The following is a 16873-nucleotide window of genomic DNA, read 5'->3' as shown; positions in this document are numbered from 1 at the left end:
TTTTTCACTAAACAGTAAGGACTTGAGTATCTGCTTTACTAGAATTCCACATCATCTTTCCTGTATAAATCATATCCATTATCTTCTCTATTTTTAGTTTTAGTTTTGTTAACATGAAAAAAAATTAATTACACTTGTGAAGCAATATGAATATGGAATCCTTCATGACTTTTAATATTTCTCTTTGAATCATTTAGTTGTCTCACCCACTCTGATTTCCAGAGCAATTATTTTAGAGATTCGTCGATCAAATTTTGTTAAAGCATTCAACCTAATTTTAGTGGAGAAAACAGCTCTATTTTTATACTCATATTTCACTGGTTTATGTAATATTTAATTACATTACAAATTGCTATAAGTTCAATGGGCATAAACAGGGCTAAGAAAAAATACAAATGGCTCTTAGAAAGCACACAGCTTTGGGTATAGTGCACAGAAATTTGTTTGTTAGCAGCATGCATTTAGCTTTAAGTGCACTTCTAATATATATACTTAATTCTCTGCATAAGAAATATAGAATGATATGCTCCAAAATGTTAATACTGTTTTATCTTGATTGGAGGGGTTTCTGGTAATTTTTATTTCAATTTGCTTGTGTGTATTTCTTCAGAGGACTTGTATTCACACATGTTTTCAAGTCTTAAGAAGCTGGCTATAAGACCACTTTATAAAATACTCTCGAAGAATGGTAGAAATAGGGGGAAATAGATGACGTGAGCCCTGTCCTCCCTAAGAGAATGTGAAATGTGATTAAGTCTTTTAAATGAAAAAGATCAAAACTGAAACTCCAGCTCTGTCATTTACTAGCTGTACATTCTTGGGCATATCTCCTTTCTAAAACTCAGGTTTCTTTTCTGTAAAATAGGAATAATACCACCTACCACAAACAGTTGCTATGAGAATTAATGTGACAATGCAGGATCTAAACCCTAAGCACAATGCCTCATACATAGTAAGCCTCAATACACGTTACCTTAAAAAATGAAAACAGAAGGGAGAGACCAAGATGGCAACATAGGAAGATCCTAAACTTCCCTCCTCCCACAGACACAATGAATGTACAGCTACACACTGAGAAATACCCTCTAAGAAAAATCCAGAAACTGAGTGACAACTACACATTGTTAATGTGAATGAGAAAATACCCACATTGAAATGGGTAGGAAAGGCTGAGACACACTCTCACCATAAACCCCACCCTAAGCACAGTGCCATTCAATCAGGAAGGAACTTCCAACTCCCAGATTCTCCCTGAGGAGCTAAGAGTTTAAACCACATATCTAGTGCCCCAACTTTTAAGACTCCAAACCAAGGGACAGGCTCCCAAACACCTAGCTCTGGAAGCCGATGGGGCTGTGTCCACAAGACCACAAGACTAGAGCAAACAAAGAAGCAGTTCTTAATGGGCATGTGAGCACTCACCAAGGCTGTTCCCCAGAGGCTCAGTGCAAAGGGAGCAGGCAAATAATACACTCAAAGTGCTGAAAGAAAAAAGCTGCCAACCAAGAATACTCTACCCAGCAATGTTGTCATTCAGAATTAAAGGAGAAATAAAGAGTTTTTCAGACAAACAAAAGCTTAAGGAGTTCATCACCACCAGACTACAAGAAATGTTAAAGGGAGCTATTCAAGCTGAAATAAAAAGATGTTAATTATTAACAGAAAAACATATGAAAGCATAAAACTCACTGGTAAAGGTAAACATATAGTTAAATTCAGAATACTCTAATGTTGTAATGGTGGTGGATAAATAACTTCTAACTCTAGTGTAAAGGTTAAAAGACAAAAGTATTAAAAGTAACTATATCTACAATAATTTGTTAACAGATACACAATATAAAAAGATGTAAAGTGTGACATGAAAAACATAAAATGTGGTCAGAGGGGAATGTAAAAATGTAGAGCTTTTGTATGCATTTGAAGTTCAGTTGCTATCAGCTTAAAATAAAATGTTAAAAATATAAGATTTTTATGTAAAACTCATGGTACCACAAAGCAAAAGCCTATAGTAAATACACAAAAAATAAAGAGAAAGGAATCTAAGCACACCACTATAGAAAATCATCAAATCACAAAGAAAGAAAGCAAGAGAGGAAGAAAAGAACTACAAAACAGCCAGAAAACAATGAACAAAATGGCAGGAGTAAGTCTATATGTATCAATCATTACTTGAAATTTAAATGGATTAAATTATCCAATCAAAAGACACAGAGTGGCTGAATGGATTAAAAAAAAGACTCAACCATATGCTGCATATAAGAGACTCACTTTAGCTTTAAGGATACACATAGACTGTAAGTGAAGGGGAAAGATATTCCATAAAAAATGGAAACCAAAAGAAAGTAGAGGTAGCTATAATATATCAGACAAAATAGACTTTAAGCTAAAAATTGTAACAAGAGACAAAGGTCATTATATAATGATAAAAGGGTCAATTCATCAAGAGGATATAACAACTGTAGATATTTATGCACTCAACATGGAATAAATTAGAATTAAATCAGAAATGAAAGAGGAGACATTGCAACTGATAACATAAAAACACTAAGGATCATAAGAAATTACTACGAACAATTATACACCAACAAATTAGATTACCTAGAAGAAATGGATAAATTCCTAGAAACAGACAACCTACCAAGACTGAATCATGAAGAAACAGAAAAATTGAACAGACCAATTACTAGTAAGGAGATTAAATCAGTAATCAAAAATCTTCCAACAAAGAAAAGTCCAGGACCAAATGTTTTCACTAGTGAATTCTATCAAACATTTAAAGAATTAATGCCAATACTTCTCAAACTCTTCCAAAAATTAGAAGAGGAGGGAACACTTCCAAACCCATTTTATGAGGCAAGCATTACCCTGATACCAAAGCCAGAGAAAAACACCACAAGAAAAGATAATTACAGGCCAGTATCCCTAATGAACATAGATGTAAAAAACTCAACAAAATATTAGCAAACTGAATTCAACAGTACATTAAAAGGATCAAACACCATAATCAAGCGGCATTTATTCCTGGGAGGCAAAAATGATTCAATATATGCAAATCAATAAATGTGATACACCACATTATAAAATGAAGAATAAAAAAATGTATCATCATCTCAATAGATGCAGAAAAATTATTTAACAAAATTCACCATCCTTTCGTGATAAAAACTCTCAACATACTGGGTATAGAAGGGACATACCTAAACATAATAAAGGCTATATATGACAAGCCTACAGCTAACATCATACTCAGTGGTGAAAACATGAAAGCTTTTCCTCTAAGATCAGGAACAAGCAAGGATGCCCACTCACACCACATTATTCAACATAGTACTAAAAGCCCAAGCCAAAGCAATTAGGAAAGAAAAAGAAATAAAAGGCATCCAAGTCAGAAAAGTAGAAGTAAAATTGTCTCTGTTTGCAGATGACATGATATTATATACAGAAAACCTGAAAGACTCCACTAAAAACTCTTAGAACTAATAAATGAATTCAGTAAAGTTGCAGGATAAAAAATCAATATACAAAAATCACTTACATTTCTATAAACTAACAACAAACTATCAGGAAGAGAAACTAAGAAAACAACCCCATTTACAATAGCATCAAAAAGAACAAAACATATAGGAATAAATTTAACCAAGGAGGTGAAAGATCTATATACTGAAATCTGTAATACTTTGATAAAAGAAATTGAAGAAGACACAAATAAATGGAAAGATATGTGTTCATGGAATGAAAGAATTAGTGTTGTTGAAATGTCCATACTACTCAAAGCAGTCTACAGACTCAATGAAATCCCTATCAAAATTCCAATGGCAGTTTTCACAGAAATAGAAAAAATATTCCTAAAATTTGTATGGAATCACAAAGAACCCCAAATAGCCAAAGCAATCTTGAGAAAGAACAAAGCTGGAGGCATCACACTTTCTGATTTCAAACTACATTACAAAGCTATGGTCATCAAAGCAGTATGGTATTGGCATAAAACCAGACACACAGATCAATGGAACAGAATAGAGAGCTCAGAAATAAACCAATGCATATATGGTCAATTAATTTTTGACAAAGGAGCCAAGAATATACAATGTAGAAAGGACAGTCTCTTCAATAAGTGATGCTGGGAAACCTGGACAACCACATGCAAAACAATGAAACTGGACCCCTATCTTATACCATACACAAAAATCAACTCAAAATGGATTAAAGACTTTAACATAAGACCTGAAACTCCTAGAAGAAAACATGGATGGTAAGCTCCTTGGCATCAGTATTGGCAATATTTTTTTTGGATTTGACACCAAAAGCAAAGGCAACGAAAGCAAAAATAAACAAGTGGGACTACACCAAACTAAAAAGCTTCTTCTGAACAGAAAAGGAAACCATCAACAAAATGAAAAGGCAACTTACCAAATGGGAGAAAATATTTGCAAACCATATATCCAATAAGGAATTAATATCCAAAATATACAAGGTACTCATACAACTCAATAGCAAAACAAACTAAATAACCCAATTAAAAAATGGGCAAAGGACTGGAATAGACATTTTCTGAATGAGACATACAAATGGCCAACAGGTACAAGAAAAGGTGCTCAACATCACTAATCATCAGCAAAATGCAAATCAAAAGCTTTTGCACAGCAAAGGAAACCATAAACAAGACCAAAAGACAACCCCCAGAATGGGAGTAAATATTTGCAAATGAAGCAACTGACAAAGGATTAATCTCCAAAATTTATAGGCAGCTCATGCAGCTCAATAGCAAAAAAACAAACAACCCAATCCAAAAATGGGCAGAAGACCTAAATAGGCATTTCTCCAAAGAAGATATACAGACTGCCAACAAACACATGAAAGAATGCTCAACATCATTAATCATTAGAGAAATGCAAATCAAAACTACAATGAGATATCACCTCACACCAGTCAGAATGGCCATCATCAAAAAATCTACAAACAATAAATGCTGGAGAGGGTGTGGAGAAAAGGGAACACTCTTGCACTGGTGGTGGGAATGTGAATTGGTACAGCCACTATGGAGAACAGTATGGAGGTTCCTTAAAAAAACAACAAATAGAACTACTATATGACCCAGCAGTCCCACTATTGGGCATATACCCTGAGAAAACCATAATTCAAAAAGAGTCATGTACCAAAATGTTCATTGAAGCTCTATTTACAATAGCCCAGAGATGGAAACAACCTAAGTGTCCATCATCCGATGAATGGATAAAGAAGATGTGGCACATATATACAATGGAATATTACTTAGCCATGAAAAGAAATGAAACTGAGCTATTTGTAATGAGGTGGATAGACCTAGAGTCTGTCATACAGAGTGAAGTAAGTCAGAAAGAGAAAGACAAATACCGTATGCTAACACATATATATGGAATTTAAGAAAAAAAAATGTCATGAAGAACCTAGGGGTAAAACAGGAATAAAGACACAGACCTACTTGAGAATGGACTTGAGGATATGGGGAGGGGGAAGGGTAAGCTGTGACAAAGTGAGAGAGAGGCATGGACATATATACACTACCAAACGTAAGGTAGGTAGCTAGTGGGAAGCAGCCGCATAGCACAGAGAGATCAGCTCGGTGCTTTGTGACTGCCTGGTGGGGTGGGATAGGGAGGGTGGGAGGGAGGGAGACGCAGGAGGGAAGGGATTTGAGAACAGATGTATATGTTTAACTGATTCACTTTGTTATAAAGCAGAAACTAATACACCAAAAAAACAAAAAACAAAAACAAAAACAAAAACCTTGGCACCATGGAAATCATGAAAGCAGAGGCACCAGTGAGGAAACATCAGCACAGAAGACAAGCGGCCCCGTGCTCACCATGTTTCCCATAGTCTTCTAAGCCTGCGGCCTTGAGGTCCACACTATTAATCTTGCACAAGACTCTGTTCGTGGCAGTGTAGATGGCCCGCCTCTGGCTGGGCTCCAAGCCTGGCAGAGAGGGGTCTTTGTAGATGAGGCCTGGGCAGTACTCCATCAGATAGAAGGGGGTGCCGATGACCCTAGCAGGGACACAGATAGGGTGTTTCAGTGGCCCATGATGTGGCAGGCTGTTAGTCATGGCACTGCTCTCTCCTGTGTGTAAGCTTTGAGTGCTGGGTGGGAGTTCGGATCCAGAGTACTGGAAACTTCCTTCTTCCTTTGCACATAAGCACAGGGGTTAGAAGTACTCCCTCCCCAAACCAATCCACACACACACATCCCTGTCTACACTTCCTTGCCAGCATGCCTCTCTTCTCTTTGGTCCACTTGTAGAAGCCATCAGAATGGGATTAAGTGTGATAATACAGGAAAGCAGCATGTTGAGAGGGGGATTTGGAGTCAGAGAACCAGGCTTAAGTGCCACCTCTGCCCTTCCTAGCAGTGTGATCCTGAGAAACATATTAAAGCTCTCTGAGCTTTGTTTTTTTTAAATCTATAACACTTCAAAGGATAGTTATAAGAATTAAGAGAGCAAATACATAGGGCATGCCTGGCATATGTTTCTGGCTTCAATGAGGGTTGGATAAGTATCCCTTCTTGTTATTGATGTTATTTTCATCATTATCCAGTGGTATGAATGGCATATACAACACCCCAAAGTATTAAGGTGACACACCAAAATGTCATTAATTCATCTTTTTGTCACTACTAGAAATCAGTTTAGTACTCTGAAAAGTTGTTTTGAAAATTCTACTATTATAACTATTCATCCTGACTTGAACATGGCCTAGATATTAAATTATTTTATTAAATTATTTTTAATTATCTTAAAAAAAAAAACCACCGTGAGATATTACCTCACATCTCTTAGGATGTCTATTATCTAAAAGAGAAGAGAGAAGACATGCTGGATGTAGAGAAAAAAGAACACTTCTACACTGCTGGTGGGAATGTAAACTGGTACAGCCACTATGGAAAACAGTATGGAGGTTCCTCAAGAAATTTTAAATGTACATGCTACGTGATTCTGTAATCTCACTTCTGGATATATATATCTAAAGGGAATGAAATCACTATCTTGAAAAGATATATCTGTACTCTCATGCTTATTGCAGCATTATTCACAATAGTGATGGTATGGAAACAACCTAAGGGTTTGTTGACAGAGGAATGGATAAATAAAATGTGATATATAGATATATAATGGAATATTATCCAGCCTTAAAAAAGAAGGAAATCCTGCCATGTGCAACAATATGAATAAACCTAAAGAGCATTATGCTAAATGAAATAAGTCAGAGAGAGAAAGATAAATACTGCCTAGTATTATTTATATGTAGAATCTAAAAAAAAAAATCTAAAATCTGAAAAAAAAAAGTCAAACTCATACAAACAGGGAGTAGAATGGTGGTTGCTAGGGGCTGGGGGACAGGAGGAAAGGAGAGAGGTTGGTAAAAGGGTAGAAACTTTCAGTTATAAGATGAGTGAGGTCTGAGGATTTAATGTATAACATTGTGACTATAGTTGATAATACCATATTGTATAATTGAAATTTGATTTGTTAAGAGAGTTGACCTTAAGTGTTCTCAGGAAGAAAGAGGTGAGGGAGGGAGGGAGGAAGGGAGGGCGGGAAGGAGGTGGGGGGGAGGGAGGGAAGGAAGGAAGGAAACGGAATTGAAGAATTTTTTAATCTTAAGTTGTTCTCAGTAATCATTTTGTTGGTGGTAAGTGTGAGTATTGTTACATTGAGACTATTGTGTGTATGTTATGAAATAAAGTAAATTCATTATTTTTAAAAACAAAACAGGGGAAACAGAATAACAAAATAAATGCAAGGCAGCACAGCACAACCTACTGGCAATATGCTGAGGAAACACAAAGTGAGGTATGAGGAGGTCTAAGGGAGATGGGGTTAATCAGGGAAGGCTTCTTATATAAAAAGGGGCTCCGGTTAAGGCTTAAGAGAAGTGAAGAGTAGAAACCAACAGTTTAACATTTCACCCAGTCTCTGGAATAGAAAGGATATGAATAATAAATACTTTTGTGGAGACCTTTTGCATATGGGCTGGAGCTTGGAACATATAGATAAACCTGAAGAAACCAGATTCTTTGTGAATGTGAGATTTAATATTTTGGGAAGCACAGGTGATAGGCTTTCTCCCTGGGCCTAGACAGAAAGGACAAGGGCTTTGTCTCTGGTTGGGTACAAGTGAGAAGGAAAGAATCATGGAACTGTTCCAAGCCCATTCTATATCTGTCACTTGCAACCATGAGTCCTGACCTCTACCCTGAGCCAGCTGTCTCCAGAGAGTCCGACAGGAAAGTTTCATTCCTTTCATCACCAATCTTTCTTTACAGTGTTCCAGGCCCTGTTCTGGGCACTGGGAAGAAAGGGATGGATAGAACAAGTTCATTGCCCTCATACAGCTTATATTCTACAAGGTCTGACTCTCTCCCACCCAGCAAAAGATAGTTGGGGCCATTTACTCTTAAACTAGCCATCTTCTGTGAAGGAGGAATATCAGAGAAAGAGTGAGACACACCACTTTCCCCAGGCCTAGCTGCACCTTGGAGTTAGTTTTAACCTTGACCAGAGGGAGAATGAATACTAGAAAGAAGCATTAGAAGCTATGACAATTCGATAAAAGGACTGCAAGACATCAGCCAGAAAAAAGTCCCAGAGCAGCCAGAGGCAGCTGATCATTCAAATCAGATGATACAGCCCAGTGGGCAACTGCAGAAAAAAAAAAGTATACTGTTACAGGTGACAAATGAGAGCCTTCTGGCTTTCGTTTTAATCAGAAAAAGCAGTATCTTTAATTACTTTGAGTATTCCCTTACTACCTCCCCATCACTAAAAGACCACACGTTTTTGGCTAAATCATGTACAGTGACAGACATTGTAAGAGAGGGAGAGGGAAGGAGAAGACGCAACGTGGAATGGTCGATCCACTAAACTTGACCACAGAACCTTAAGATTCACTAAGCAAGGCTTGAGGTAAAAGTCTCAAAAATAAGCAGAAACTAGTTTAAGCTGTCAGAAGATGGATGATAAGTGGAACAGGCAGGCATTTGGAGTTTTCCACAAGATAATTACCAGCTCTATCTCAAAAATAAGGCTTCCTGGGGACTTCCCTGGTGGTCCAGTGATTAAGAATCTGCCTTCCAATGCGGGGACACGGGTTCGATCCTTGCTCGGGGCACTAAGATCCCACATGCTGCAGGGGCAACTAAGCCTGTGCGCTCTAGAGCCCATGTGCCACAACTAGAGAGAAGCCCACGCACCGCAACAAAAGATCCCACGTGCCGCAACTAAGACCTGATGCAGCCAAAGAAGTAAATAAATAAATATTAAAAAAAAAAAAAAGAACCATCCAGGACTGGCACTCAAAACATGGATTCCCTTTTAAATAATAAGGCTGCCTGTATAATGCTATTCTTTCAAATATGAATAATTGAAAAATCTATACAACTGTTCCTCAGAAGGCAATAAACTACCTTTTTAAGGACGTCCATTTCAATCACTTTCAAAATGTTTGTTAGCATTTCTCAAACTATGCCCCCAAGGATTACTGGTTGGAATTCCTCAATCTGAACCAAGATACTCTGCTAAGATCATACACAGCAATCTTTTACTAATTCACAGAAAAGAAGTTGATAATTAAAACATTCTCAATGTATTTTTCACATTTTTTACAAACCTGTGGCACTAATTAATGAATGTTTTCCCTAAAGAATGCTAGAGGAAGATAAGAGACAAAGAACTAAAATGTACTGGAAAAAAAAAGAGAAATAGCTGATCATGCTTAGTCCAACATCTTTTTTGTTTCCACTCACACATGTGACTGGAGCTAACATAATCCTGGGAGAGCACACCCAGGAGACCGTTCACTCCCTCACCCTCCCTAAAGAGGCTCCCCCGCTTCCCTGCCACACAGCTGCACTGTGGAGACCATTGTAAGGCACAGGGAAATTGGTGTTTACTGGAAAAAGTACTGCTCCAGGAATCAGATGACCTGAGGTAAACTCCTTGGATCTTAGTTTCCTCGTCTCTGAAGTGGAGTTAAACATATTTGCCCTGCATACTTCACACAGGGCTAAATGGATCATGCATTTTAAAGAGCAGTGTAAACTACTAAGCACTATACAAATAGAAGGCATCATTATTTTTATGATTATTATTAAACAAACCTTCCTTAAAAACAAAAAAGGAAACCAGTAATCCCCTCTTACCCTCTCTCTGAATGACTTCAAAAAGCCCTTTACTCCCTGAGCAGCAGGCAATTTGTGCTAAAATGATGTTTATCTTCAAGCATAACAAGCTCACAGTCTAATCATTAATAATTTCAAAAATATTGAGCCTTTTTTGCTTTCCGGATTGGACCTAGTCTACATCTTACATTTCTAATTTATGACCATGCTCAAGGTTTAAAATATCCATTCAGCCATATCTCAATTTCTGAATTTCTGAATTAGAGAAATTGATTATCCCTTAAGTTCATGTCTCCATAGAGATTTCTTTCCCAAATAATACAAAATTGGATGGATGCCTTTCACTAAGATGAGGCATTACCCTCTTTACCACATTCATAGAAAGCTGAATTCCATAAAGATAATTTCCTGGCACATAAAACTGCATCAAAAAAATTATTAGGAGAGATAACATTTTTTACATACTATAATCATCTCTGTTCCACTCCCTGTAGACAAATAATAATAATAATAATAACTAAATACCACAGAGAATTCTGCAATTAGGAAGAAAACTGTTCTAAGGATACCACAGACACTTTCCTAGCAGGGAGGTGAATTTCCTGCGTAACTGAGACTCTTAAACCCTCCTCCCATGAAAAAGTAAAAAGAAAGAAAAAAAGGGGGGGTGGCCAAAAAGAGCATGAAGAAATATGGTATGAAATGAAGTATGATATGAAACTCTGGATGACTTTATTAAACCCCATCAAGAAAAGAAAGACTAAGAACCACCTCCTCTGCATGGCCTTTGTCAGCTAAGAACACCACCATCCAGTTACACAAACCAGAAACTCCCAAGTTACTCTTGAGTCCTCCTCCTCCTCTCTCTTCCCCACATTAATCCCTATTCTCTTCTATCCCTAAACATTTCCAGAATTCTCTCACTTGCCTCCATCCCCACGATCGACACTCACTGGGGTTATATGTAGCCTTCAAAGAGATCTCCCTGACCCCAATCTTATCACTTCCAATTCACTGTTCACAGAGCAGCCAGAGTGATCTTTCTTAAGCCAAAAACCTGGTCATGTCTGACCCCCTGATTAAAATAGCTCACCAGGAAAAAAGTCCTAAATCCAACTAAACTCTTCACAATCTGAGCCATGCCCATGGCTCCAGTGTCATCTCTCAACATGAGCTGGCCCCTGACTGTGCTGAGCTCCTTACAATTCCCTGGGCAAGTCATACTTTCTCTCTGCTTCTGGGCTGTGGGAATGACAGAGCAACCTAAAGAAATAGGGTTTATTTCTCTCATTTAACAAGTAGGTCACAAGTAAGGGCAGGAGACACTGGTGAACTTCTCGATGGTTTCAGAGCCAGTGAATTGCTCTTCTTTTGGCCTCTCCCTCAAGGGCCCAGATGGAAGCCCCAGACGCTGCATTCATATTCTAGGCATGAAGGACGCAGGAAGAGAAACTAGAAAATAGGGTGGGACTAAGAAAAATAATAACAATAGCCAAGAGTATGTTTACTTTGGGCTAAACACTGTTCTAGGTCCTTTATACTCATTTAATTCATTCAAAGCTTTGAGGTAGACATTCTATTCTGTTCCTCACTTTTAAGGGTATAACTTGCCCAAGGTTCCATGACTAGAAAGTGGACAATCCAGGATTCCAACCCAGAGTCCATGTTCTTTAACCAGACCTACTCAGCCGCCCCCAGACGAACAAAAATGGCCTGTCAAATATGTGCTAGATGGGAGCTCTCTCCCCAGCCTCCGGTTGTAATTCACCATGTGTCACTGCTGAGATGCTGCAGGAGGGGCGTGGAGTCCTCTCCGCCACAGGGTCTGGACATTGGGAGTACAGCCTGGGACCACAGTTACACACATGCACACGAGTAAAAATGTGGCCTGTGCAAAAAAGCAAGAAGACGATTGTCTACCCAATTTTGTTGTATTTTATGCCTTCAAAACAATCTTTTTCAAAGGAGAGGCTGGACAAAAAGAAATAACAAAAAGAATTTCTAAACTTGAATCCAAAATGCTCATTGGAAGTATATATTTGTTATTCAGGAGACTCTCATCATTTCAGGTTCAAAAACTCAAGATGAGAGAGGCAGTTTATCCACATTAAAAAAAAAAAATACATGCCTTGACTTACAGCCCCTGTAACTGAGCTGTGAATTTGCTCTTTTCCTGTGAGCAGATTTTTTTTTTTTTTTAATAGAGAGGAAGAAGGTGTCTGCTCACTTTTTTCTCTTAGGTCACCACAAGTTCACACCAATGTCTCAGAACTTAAAGCCACAGGTAAGAAACATGGCAGCAGTGATTCCAGAAATATAGCCCCAAGACCTTCCCATCTAGAGAGGCAGCCTGATAAGCGCACAGAAAGGTCGGGTTTAGAAGTTGGCGCAAACCTTGACAGCACCTCCTATTTCCCTTGTGGCCTGAATCTCAGCTTCCTCATCTGAGAAGAGGGAAAAGACCACCTTGCGGAGTTGACACGGAGATCAGAGAAGAGAGTGGTGAAGTTCTAGCGCAGCATCGCATTCAAGACAATAATTATCGTTCTCCAGGCTGTGGAGGGTTCACGGTTGCTCACCTTTCAGTTACCAATATTCCAACTGGTGTGGAAGCAAACTTCTCAGGGAAAGCAAATCTCAGTCAGGTGCTGCCCACCACCAATAAACCAGACCAGCACAGCTGTGGCCTCCCAACAGGAAAGAAGTTTGTTGGATTTCTTTTGGTTTGGTTTGGGTGTTTTTTAGCTTTCACATTCTTTACTACATTTTAGCGCTTAGGAAGGGAAACATTTTAAAAATGAAAATATTTCATCAATTCAAATAATAAACCCTATATATGTGTAAAAGTATTACATTCTATCCAGGAGGGACTGTAAGAAATGAGCCACAGCACTGCCTCTGGGTTAGGGGGACTGAGGGACTGGGGACAGGAGTAGAAAGGAGACCTTCAGCATTTGTAACTTGTGCACGTTAGCAATTCAAAATAAGTAAAATGTTCATTATTAACACAGAACATTAGATAAAGGTCTATATATCATTTAAGGTCCAGCTCAACTTCCACCTTGACTCAACCAAACACTTGAGAGCCAAGTCCTATGGCCCATAAGGACTTCACTGACCTCATGGCTCTTCCTGGCTGACCTCCCCTTGCTCTGAATGTCCACTGCTCTCATCTCCATAATTTAGCTTCCAATCACATCGAATGTAGTAGTGAACTGGTTCAAGAAAGCCAGGCATATTTTTCCAGCACGCTGCAAATCCTAAAAGGCAAGGAGCAAGCCTCCTGATTCTTTACTGCTCTCAGACTCATCCCAGAAATGGTGGCAATAAATATTTATTGATTAATCACTGCCTGACATACCTCAGAGAGTAGCAGTCGCAACTGATCACACCACCTGCAGGTTATCTTTATTCAGAAGATATGATGAAACCCAGAAGAAGCAAACTATCACTTTAAGACAATGAATCCTTTCTTGAGCTTAAAAAAAGGTTTCCAATCTTTAACCTTTTCAAATTTATTTTCAGTTTATTGGTCTTTTATTTTCTGCTGAGCTGGATCTTAGTTTCAGGTTTTTATTGCCCTGGGGTAGTATTTCCTTTAATGTTGAGAAGAAACAAAGCACAGAAGATGGCAGGAAAGCAAAGCTCATCCTCCAAGAAGACACCGCAGCTTTCTGAATTCACAGTATTCACCTGCCCCTCCTTTATTTTAAAGCATGGGCAGAGGGACTTCCCTGGTGGCGCAGTGGTTAAGAATCCACCTGCCAATGCAGGGGACACGGGCTCGATCCCTGGTCCGGGAAGACCCCACATGCTGCAGAGCAACTAAACCAGTGCACCACAGCTACTGAAGCCCACGCGCCTAGAGCCCGTGCTCCGCAACAAGAGAAGCCACCGCAATGAGAAGCCTGTACACCGCAACGAAGAGTAGCCCTCACTCGCCTCAACTAGAGAAAGCCCGCGCCCAGCAATGAAGACCCAACGCAGCCAAAAATAAACCAAAAAATTAAAAAAATTAAAAATAAAATAAAGCATGGGCAGAATTTTTCTGAAAATTAGCAAGAAATCCATCAGGGCCCAAAGCATACTGAGAAACAGAGAATTAAAGTTGGGGAAATTACTGAGAATTTTCTCTATGTTCCTATTTGGCATAAAAATGAAACTCGTGCTCATAAGACCGATTTGGTCACATAGTGATTTTTGCTGAAACTATGGCAGAGTCCAGACCAAGCAATACAACATAATAGTACTACAATAGAGAAATGAACGGAAAGAGCTGCAGAAAGTCAAGATGAGCTGCGTCCCACGGGAGCAGTATGAGTTTGCCAGGAGACACTGGGAAGGAGATGACAAGCCAGGCCAACGGATCCCTCTCCCCTCGCCCTGCATCACCAAACCTGCCTTTCCTTCGGTTGCCCCTCACTCAACTAATGGCCCACTGCTCTGTCCCCAAAACTAGGGGTCGTCCTTGATTTCTCTCTTAGCCTCACTGCCCCGTTCCTGGAAGTAACCACTTCTCATAGTCGCCACCACTGCCACCTTCATTTCAGCCACCATCACCTCTTGCTTACAGCACTGATAGAACCCTGTGACTAGTCTCCCTGATGACACCCTTTGCCTTTCTCCTTCTGCTTCCCTGGCACACTACACACTACACACTACACACTTGGTACTGTCCATACTACAAAGTGGTCTTTGAAAGAAGGACAATCCGATTATATCATTCCCCTCCAAAAGCTTCCCAGTACAATCAGAATAAATCCAAGCTCACATTAGAGTCACCTGGGGAGCTCTGTAAAAATGCTGATGCCTGGGTCCCACCAGAACTTGTGATGTATGTGGTCTGGGGTGTGGCCTAGGCCAGCTAGAGGACTGCTGTGTGCAGCCAGGGCTAGAGCGCTGCTGGCCCACCATCCAGTCCCATCTGGCCACTGGACCCCATCCACAGCGGCCTCTGTCCTGCTCACATGCCCCAAGCTCATGCCCACCTTATAGCCCTGGCATGCAAGCCCACTTGTTTGAACCAATAATCTTCCCCTTGATCATCAATTAGGCTTCAGTTCAAATGTCACTACCTCAGGGAGACCTTCTCAACCTGGATGAAAGCTGCCTGCCACTGTGCACAGTATCCTAAATCATCACTAAAGAAAGTTGTCAAAAACAGCAAGGCACATGGAGGGTAGGGAGCCTCTCACATGCACCCAGGATAAACAGTACCTGCAACAGTCTGGTGCTCAGTGGATGCTTGTCGAATGAATGAATGAACAAAGGGAAACAACAAAGACATGAACCTTTAAATGTTAAGCTCCCACTGAGGAGCCCCATTATATATCCAGGCTGTGACTACATACATGTCAGTGAGATATTAAGCCAGTGACGATGGGGTAAGGCAGATTGTATGATGTCTAACACCTCAGACATCTTATTTTCCAAAAACAGACAACAGACCTGCAAATCTGGCTAATTTTTCTACAATACAAAACCAAGAACTGGGAAGACTTCCCATAGCAAATAATACATGCCTAAATAAAATGAACAATTAACCTTCTATTTATGTTAGCCAAACTCCTAAAAATGTGGCTTTGCATTCAAGACCTCATATTATCAGGCAGAAAGGTACACTTTCCTCCCCTGACATACACACTCCCCTGCAGTCATACAAAGTAAGTTGGCCTTTTGCCAAATCACCTCATGCCTCTCGCCCCCCATACCTGGATCATTCTGTCTCTTGCTCTAGAAATTCCCTTCACTCCAAATCTCTGCTTGTCAAAATTCCAACCAGTCTTAAAAGCCTATAGATAAAATATCGCCATGTTCATAACACAACTCTTAATCCCATAACTTCCTAATACTCCTTTTGTTTTTCTATAGGAGATTTTTGTGTGTGTGATTTCCATGCTTCCACTCTGGCCCCCTAAAATGTGTTCTCCATACATCATACAGATTGGACTTTTAAAAATGAAACCCCAGCAATGACTTCCCACTCCACCTAGAACTCAAGCCCAGCTCCTCGCAGCTCCAGGCCGCAGCCCTTTTGGATCTCGCCTTGGCCACTCCTACCTTGTTCCTCCAGCCATCCCGACCTCCTGTCAGTTCTACAGAGCCACTACCCACTCTGCTCCTCAGGGCCTTGGCACTTACCGTCCCTCTGACCAGGCCACTCTTCTCCTAGCTCTCCCCAGGACTGGCTTCCTCTTATCCCTCGGATGTCTCCTGCAATATCCCTCCTCAAGGAGCCTTCACAGACCACACAAGGAAGGCAGCTTCCACTTTACTCTCTGCACTGCAAAGAATAACTGTTTCCGGGACTTTCCTGGTGGCACAGTGGTTAAGAATCCACCTGCCAGTGCAGGGGACATGGGTTCGAGCCCTGGTCCGGGAAGATCCCACATGCCGCGGAGCAACTAAGCCCGTGGGCCACAACTACTGAGCCTGCGCTTTAGAGCCTGCGAGCTACAACTACTGAGCCTGCATGCCACAACTACTGAAGCCCACGCGCCTAGAGCCCGTGCTCCGCAAAAAGAGAAGCCACCACAATGAGAAGCCCGCGCACCACAACGAAGAGTCGCCCCTGCTCCCCGCAACTAGAGAAAGCCCGCGTGCAGCAACGAAGACCCAACGCGGCCAAAAATAAATAAATAAAGTTATTTTTAAAAAAGAATAACTGGGGCCTCCCTGGTGGCGCAGTGGTTGAGAGTCCGCCTGCCGATGCAGGGG

The 16873-nt window shown here is 40.2% G+C and overlaps 1 protein-coding gene across 7 annotated transcripts in view; it reads right to left on the bottom strand.

The window, feature by feature from the left end:
• Window positions 1-16873, bottom strand: part of CRADD (CARD and death domain containing adaptor protein) — a 274839-nt gene that overhangs the window by 107118 nt on the left and 150848 nt on the right. The window contains exon 1 of one of the 7 annotated variants that reach the window (XM_082634817.1): window positions 5843-7497. The exons of the other annotated variants lie outside the window; for them this stretch is intronic. Coding sequence (XP_082490943.1) covers window positions 5843-6083 — 241 coding nt within the window. The 5' untranslated portion in view covers window positions 6084-7497. Of the gene's footprint in view, window positions 1-5842; window positions 7498-16873 lie in introns of those variants that run through there. 7 annotated transcript variants of the gene reach the window in all.

Source organism: Mesoplodon mirus, assembly GCF_964341445.2.
Source record: "Mesoplodon mirus genome assembly, chromosome: 11".
NCBI classification, from domain to species: Eukaryota; Metazoa; Chordata; class Mammalia; order Artiodactyla; family Ziphiidae; genus Mesoplodon; species Mesoplodon mirus.
Note: the sequence above shows the minus strand (reverse complement) of the source record. Positions and strands in the feature narration are given on the sequence as shown.